The sequence below is a fragment of the Loa loa genome (assembly GCF_000183805.2).
Source record: "Loa loa unplaced genomic scaffold supercont3.209, whole genome shotgun sequence".
NCBI lineage: Eukaryota > Metazoa > Nematoda > Chromadorea > Rhabditida > Onchocercidae > Loa > Loa loa.
In genome coordinates, this window is record NW_018108389.1 from 1 (window position 1) to 7,980 (window position 7,980).

General features: G+C 31.9%; 1 protein-coding gene across 1 annotated transcript; it reads right to left on the reverse strand.

Annotated features, from left to right (window-relative positions):
- Positions 1–1,200: 1,200 nt before the first annotated feature.
- On the reverse strand, positions 1,201–2,334 carry LOAG_04143 (hypothetical protein; the record flags this gene model as incomplete). The annotated part of the gene is made up of 3 exons (XM_020446517.1): positions 1,201–1,278; positions 1,654–1,836; positions 2,164–2,334. Coding segments are annotated over 3 exons (432 nt in total), but the record flags the coding sequence as incomplete, so codon positions are not given.
- Between the last annotated feature and the right edge of the window lie 5,646 nt (positions 2,335–7,980).

Consider the following 7,980-nt stretch of genomic DNA (forward strand, 5'->3'; position numbering starts at 1 on the left):
AGCGTTGAACACAACTTCGTGTCCAGCAATCACGCGATTACAATCGTCTTGCATTCCGGTATAAACCAACTAATGATTATAGTTTAAACCAGCAGGTAAAAAGAATAAAGGGCTTGAACAAGTCCGGCATCCGGAATCACTTATCGCATCGATACAGTGTAACTTATAAATGAGCAAAATAATTTAGTGATATCAGCTTCGATGAATTTGTTTCAACAAGTTATTTATTTTAATAGGCTCACATGTCATATTACTTCCTAAAGTTTTGTTTAATTTTTAGCAATTATTATTATTATTATTATTATTATTATTACCATTATTATTATTATTAACTATTATTACTATCCTTAATTTTGGAGATCATTCCATGAAGTAACACTGTTTAATGTTTGCACTACTTATTCACTTTTTATCTTTACTTTGTTCCCGAAAATACGACTTTAAATTATTTATTTTAACTATCCCATTTTTCAATGTTATATTTTGCTCCTTCTATACCAATCTGTTCTTTTGAACTTATTAGCATACAGTAAAACTGGAAATGATTTGATGCACAATACCTTGGATTGAATGAATTTGACAATTTAGTTATATAAAAATTCAATTTCTTGTTACTGGCTCAATAATATCGAAGTTTACTTTATCTGCTGAGAATTGACTTTTCGGAAACTTTTGTACCTCAAACTATTACACATTGCATCATTCCAAGAAATAGGTGGATCATTCCATTGTCGTTGTAACTGATCGAAATAGGCCCGACGGATAAATTCATCTGGTGATATGTTAATCGAATTTTGTCCACCATGTTTTATGCAACGTTCGAGGCCAAGCAGGTGAAAAAGGGAGCTTCGAATAGTTCTGCTTGTGTGGCATAGAATGATGGCGAGGATAATTGATACAATGGGCAAGAAGCAAGCCTAGAATAAAGTATGACGGATTTCAAGTTATTTCTTTTTTACCGGTTATGTATAAGATAAGTGAAAGATTTCAAGAAATTGTTTTAACAGTCTGATGACACCTATAAATGATTTTAACAGTTTGATGACACCTATAAATGATACCTGTATTTCAGCGCAAAAAACAATATGTGGTCAGCTGATCGACGATAATCCAGTAATTATCAGTTTGTCCTGAAGGTAACACAAGGTGCAGCAATGCACCCGTAAGGAGAAGTATTGTTGTTATGGCAACAAGTGGTACCAGCAGTTTTGAAGTCGAAACATTTTCACGTAACTGATATCGTACACTGACGTTTTCGTTCTGACACTTTCGATAGAGCTAGAATGCAATATTAAATCAAGCCAAATATTTGGAACACTTGTTCTTACCTTGGAAATTATCCGAAAGCTTTATTCCGTATTAATTGATTATTTAAAAGCATTACCAGAGATATCAAGGTATTTCAGAAATCCGACGAGATCTGATCGATTTTATGGAAATTCGATCCTAGTAAAAGACTGTATCAGTCTCACTGGTCATGTTCCGCTTGTTAACCTGTTTTTACCATTATTATAACTTTCGATAACAGGAGCTAAGTAATAATAGTGGCATGCCTTCACTTCAAAAAAAAGTCTAGAATGTTGCTTTTTAACAATCAGTTCAAATACATATTTCAAATTTGAATTTCTTTAAATAAAACCCAAGATTACTCACTAATTTTTTATTGTTATGTGTCCACAGCATAATAATAATAACAAATGAGCAAATTTGCATAGCAATAACACCGAGCTGAATATTCGCCATCACTTGTGGATCAAACAGTTCGTAAGCGCAGTAGGGGTAAATATGTCCTTCATCGTGATTGTGATAATACATCAGAGGAATAATCAAAAGCCACTAAAAAACCATTAATTAAAAATGAATCCTAATGAGGGACGAAACAATGTTTCAAAAAAAAAAAAAAATACATGAGACAAATGGTAGTAACACCAATTATTCTGGAGAAAAATGGATCAAAAATGTATTTGTTTTTCATTTTTTGAAACAAAATTATAAATATCCGAAAAAAATGAAATGCGAATCAAATTTCTCCATGCATAGTATAGAAATGTAAGAAATGATAAGTGAGAAATAAAAAATAAATAGGAAATTGGAGAGTTAGTTTTATTTTCTTATGAAATGAAAATTCTATAGTGACAAGAAAGTACGGAAAGAGTAACTTACCTGTGATAAAGCCACTGATATACTAATCCATCTACGTGTGTTACGCTCATATGTCTGATAAAGAAGCGTTGCAATTATTCTTTCAACAGAGAGAAAAAATGTTGACACTACTAATGTTACTAGACCAAGATAATACACATTGCGTAATGCTGGAAATAGTATATTATTCATTCAATTGTTTCTCCACCAAGTATTTACTCACTATTAATTGTTTACTTAATTATTGATTGGTTTATTATTCGAGAAAAATTTATTTGGATAACTCGTGGCGCAGAAGGTCAGGCGCGTTTTTTTTTCGTGCCACAGTTAACTTTGTGTTTTTCAAAGGGATACAACCTAGCAGTTCAAGCTATTTTGTGTCATTTAAATTAAAAAATATTAATACGAATAAATCTATATTAAAAAGATAAAGTGACCAATGCAATCTGATTTGGTAAACGATAACCAAGCACAACGCTCCCCATCCACTTTTGATATAATTGCTATAAGATAGTAGGACGAATCGATTAGTGTTCCTAAATATGATAGTGTGAAATATTCAGCTTTAAATCTGCTAATTTGAAAATTAAGCACCAAAAATATGGATATGTATGTAAAAGTTGTCTTAATTTGAATATTTTTGGATAAATGATTCATTATTCTAATTAGGAATATAAATGTCTCCATTTTAAAGTAATAAATCCTTTGTCCAACCTTCATCTCTTAAATTAATGATCAAATTTATTTGCAATGTTTAAATTTTGGATTTATCAATCCGCCATTGATTTGTCATTTTACATTAACTTCTATGTCCAGATTGTGGACACAAAGCCTTATGGTGCTGACAGCGTTCCTTGTTTGAACATGTTTTAATATATTCACTAAACTTATATTCCCACGCAAATTACTATGATCAATAAAGTCCCTCTATTTAACTTTCCAATCCATTAAAAGATAATATATACATTATGGGAGTATTATAGACAACCTTTAGAAATTTATTCACTTGGCATTCAATGCACACTTTTTAATTGGTGCCAATTAACAATGCAATGAGGATTTTTTCGACAAAAATTAACTTTAACAGCAGTTCTGGCTTTTTTTGTGAAAGAGATATACGACAAATGACAGGATTTTCTCCAACTTACCTATGCAGGTAATAATGATTGCGCCCCAGAAGCACATAAATAATATTCGCATGTTGAAGTGAAGTGTTTTATTGAAGATTATAGCTAATAAAGTGAGTAAAGCTGTACAAATAGCCAAATTGCTACTTACAAATTCAACAATAAATACATTACGCATTCGTGAATTCTTCACATAAATTAATTTTGTTATTTCACAAATTTCCGGTAATATCGATATATTAAACATTTCCCTGAAAATTTTTCTTCTTGAGGGATAAGAAGGATTATTGCAGTGAGATTTGTATGTCAACTGAAATGATTGCCGGACGGGTTAATAGGAGGGATGAATATTTACTATTACTTCTCTGCTATTGCGAATTTGAATTTTCCATTGAAATTTAGATAGTTAAATCATGCTTGGATGGTTGGTATCTTCATTTAACTAAATTAGTAAATGATGTAGTGGTTTATTACGGAAGACTTTAGAAAAAAACAAAATTTCTGACATTCGACTCGACTAATTATCCATCTAACGAGTTTAATTTTATTTCGTCTGACTTTTTATCTACGTGAAAAATCTGAAACCATAATTTAATTAAAAATTAATGGCAAAAACTACTATAGCCAAAACTTTATACTGTAATTGGCAAAAAATCCGGGAAGCATGATTACGAAATCTAAACCTCTACAATAATCTTAACCTCCTATCAAAAAGTGATCTGATTAATGTTTCCTTGATAATAATAGACTTCCTTTTCTCGAGAAAAATATTTTTTATTTTTCTTGGTAATAGATTTAAAATATTAGTAAGGCACTAAGACTACTTTCCTTTAATTGAGCACCGAAAAAGAAATTCTTACTGCTCTTATCTGCATAATTCAGGAATGTATTGATATGAAAATTGTTTACTAACTCGAAGAAACTGCAAAATCGTCATAGGAAACACAATGAAAAATTAGCGAATTATAATTAAACATAAAAATGACCTTTACTAGTATGTTTTTATAAAAATTTTTATTATATTAAAAAGGTTACAATCGGGAAATGACTGCCAAATATGTAAAACAATTATGTGTAGTTGACAGAATGAACAGTTTAAAAAGAAACGGTTTGAAATGTTAAATAAATGAAAAGATTTTACAGAAAAAGGTGAGAAATAAAAAGGAAGAAGGAAACGGTAAGAGTAATTATCGTCGATAGACAGCATTTAATTATGCCTAATAGCAAAAGATTTCCAAAAAATAAATTCCCAAGACTAATTAACAAAGGATCTGAATTTGTCACATCACTGATCTCTATCCCCATGATGAAGGAAAAAAACATCTGGTAAGATGCTATAGTATTTGTACGTATAGCAAATGTGTCTTTGTGTATACATATATATATATATATATAATATATATATATATATATATATATGCTTGTGTGTATGCGTGTGCGTGTGTGTGTGTGTGTGTGCGCGTGTGTGTGTGCGGTTTTTTGTTGTGTATACTTTATTGGATAATTTATATTTATGACTTGCGCAAACGCATAAAATCTTGAAGTTAATAGAAATGGCAATGAGAAAGAATATTGTCATTACGGATATGTATTAATATTTCTCATTAAAGTTTCATTCGCAAAAAGTGAGAAGGAAGAAATCAGCAATTATTTTTATTATTATTTAGCCGATTGAATCTAATTTTTCTGAAGGAATGAAGCAAATGAGTGAAATTAATCAATCTGTGATTTAATTTTCTTCCCCTTTTTGTTACCAATTCAATCATTAATGGTTAGTCTTATGCATTCTTCAAATCATTTCTAAAATCATCGACCACAGCTAATTTATACACGTCAAATTACGGCAAATTAATTATCTTTAAAGCATAAAGTTACACTAATTTCCATTAAAATTTGAAAGAAAATTAGCTGAACGAAAATCAATAAGTTTGTCGGAATTTCGTTGCAGGAAAGAATGATTTGTGGTCCGAAAAATTCTTTTCATATTGATTTTTTTTTATTTAACAGAAATCATCGACGCATCTAACTTCAAACAGAAAAAAATGCAATGTTCCAAATAAATTAATCCAAATAAACTAATTTGCCTAATTTTTGCTGGGAAAACAAAGCAACGATCACCACTGAATCCGGTCTCAACTTAAGTTAAATTCACAAGAATATAATAATGAGTGAAAAATTTAATCCCACTCATTAATGAGACTTGGAGGAAGTATTTGATGAGATAAAGACAAGTGGTGAAAAACTGCAGGTACTATTATCCATTTATGACTTTTATTACTAATTAAAGAAATCATAAATCCCTCCCAAATATTGGATGGGAAATTGTGAGAAAATATGTAATTAATATGATATTTAAAGAAAAAATAGGCACAAAATATTCTGTAAATTAATCAAAAATTTATACTTTTCGTGCGGGGCGGGATGGTCAAGACTGCGAAATATGCAAAGGTCGCTGACAAACACTGTAAATGACTGCTTTTCTTTTGAAGCAATAGACCCGCGGATTGCATAATCTTCAGGAAGTCTGGGCCGATTTTCCGTCGGTCCATAATTCCTTATATCCTCATGTCCTATTCCTTACAATCCCCGCTCATTTCCTAAACCAAATTACAGCAGAACTGTCCCGTGTATTGCATTTAGAAAACGAACGGTTTGCAATGAGAAAAACACCACAAAGAGAACGAAAATAACACTGTCCATTCCTTTCTATTCTTTATCGATTGACGACATTATTTTAGTTTTTCTAAAGACAAATAGCGCTAATGTTCCCACGCGCAATAAACTTCCGTACTGCGCACAGAAGGAAGTCATGAATGATATTTGAAGAAAGAAAAACCCCTTTCAGCATTTAATGCTAGACGAATGGATGATAATCCTTTGTTATTATTCGAAACGGAAAGATGTAAGTAAGGGAAGCCGGAAGAGCGCAACAATGTTTTAATCGTTATGTTCGCAATCATTATTTAGGGATCTGAAGCTAAACTGAAAGAAAGGTTTGTTTGAGATATGTGACGAAAGTCTGAACTACTACGACAATTTCAGATTGCTCATTCTTTCGGCAGTATTTTGAGAATTCTGGGAAGAAAGAAAGCAAGTAAAGATGTTTTCTAACCACAAATATACGACAAAAAACGTTTTTATCATCAATTTCTTTTTGTAATAAAAAATTGAAATTAGGGTCATGGGTGGCAGCTTTTGTCTACAATTAAATACAATTTTTGTTTATTGAATTGATCCATTGATTGGTTAATTTGCTAAATGTTTTGTTGGTCGTTGTCCCAACTTTTACACCGTATTGTATCATTACTTAGTTAATTAATTAGTGATGGAATGTAAGAAAAAATGGAACTATCCAATCTTTTCTTCAAAAGACGTGATTTCCCGATGCCATTGTATGAAAATATGAGCATAAGGAGTAATCAGTGCTGGGATACAGCTTATCGATTGGTTTTCATATTGCCAATATATTCCTACGAACTAGTGACCATCTAAAAGAGCCGTGAACTTCCTACGTGAAAATGCAATGCTCAGCGAGTACTACCAGTCAGCCGTGAAGTGACAGAGTGATGAACCCTGATAAGGCATGTAATCTAGAATTTTGTCAACATCAGCTTGTCACGGTCTATGTATTGTGGATACAGAAAGGATTGGAGAGCGAGCTATTGACAAGTGAAATAGCTATTGACAAGTGGTAACTGAGTTCTTTGATTCCCTTATCCTCAATAATGTGGTGTGAAGGAAATTTTCAAACTATTGGCAAACATAGGTGTGTAAAGGATTCAAAGTTACGTTGAATATCAAAACTTTCCAAGGTTTGAGGACGCAAGTATTAGACTAAAACAATATTAAACAGGCTTACAAACATAGTATAGCAATAAAAGTTATTTGAAGAATCCTAACAAACTGTCCTGCAAGGTGAACAGTTCCATCTCTTTAACAATTGCGAAGAGGAATGGCTGATTAACAATAAGACGATGTGTCGCAGATATGCGATCCTTTAACTCAGCTATTGCGATAGTCTCTAATTCCGTCCTTTTTTCATTTATCGTAAATAAATTCTTTGTTTTTTAAAATTTCAAACTATCTAATGAAAAGAAGTTTCCGTTTTTCGCTGAAAAAGTTAATATAAACCTCAAAGAAGCTTTTGTGAACAATTTTACTGACAGAAATTGAAATTTTATTATTTATGCGCTCTCCGAAATTGGCTGTTTCATTGCAAAGCATCTACGGTGGCAATTTCCTTCAGAGTTCTATTCAGAATTCATTTTTCTCCCACTCGGAATCTTTGTGAACTGATCTTAAATTAAAGCAACTTTGGATTGACACATCAAAATCTCTTTAATGCTTGTTTGGAGGAGAGAAACATGCAAACTAAATAGGAGACAAAAATATTCCACCGGAAGCTCTCCCCTTTAATTTTCCACAATCTTATGCATTCACTTGTTTAAGAGGATAACTTACGGAAACATGTCCTATCGTCGTGTCACGAACATATTTGAGTAAGCCCTCGCCTGTCCAATTTTTCATGACACTGGTATCGCATAAGTCAAAAGCGTGTTTTTGGATAAGCCGAAGCTTGTTTTTGGCAATATAAGAACCACTTTCACATTTAATTACTAATGTAAGGCAGTTTGGTAACTTTCACACGATTGTCTGCGTAACGCGTAATATGATACGTCTTCCGTTTTCACCATCGAAATGGAAATGATGA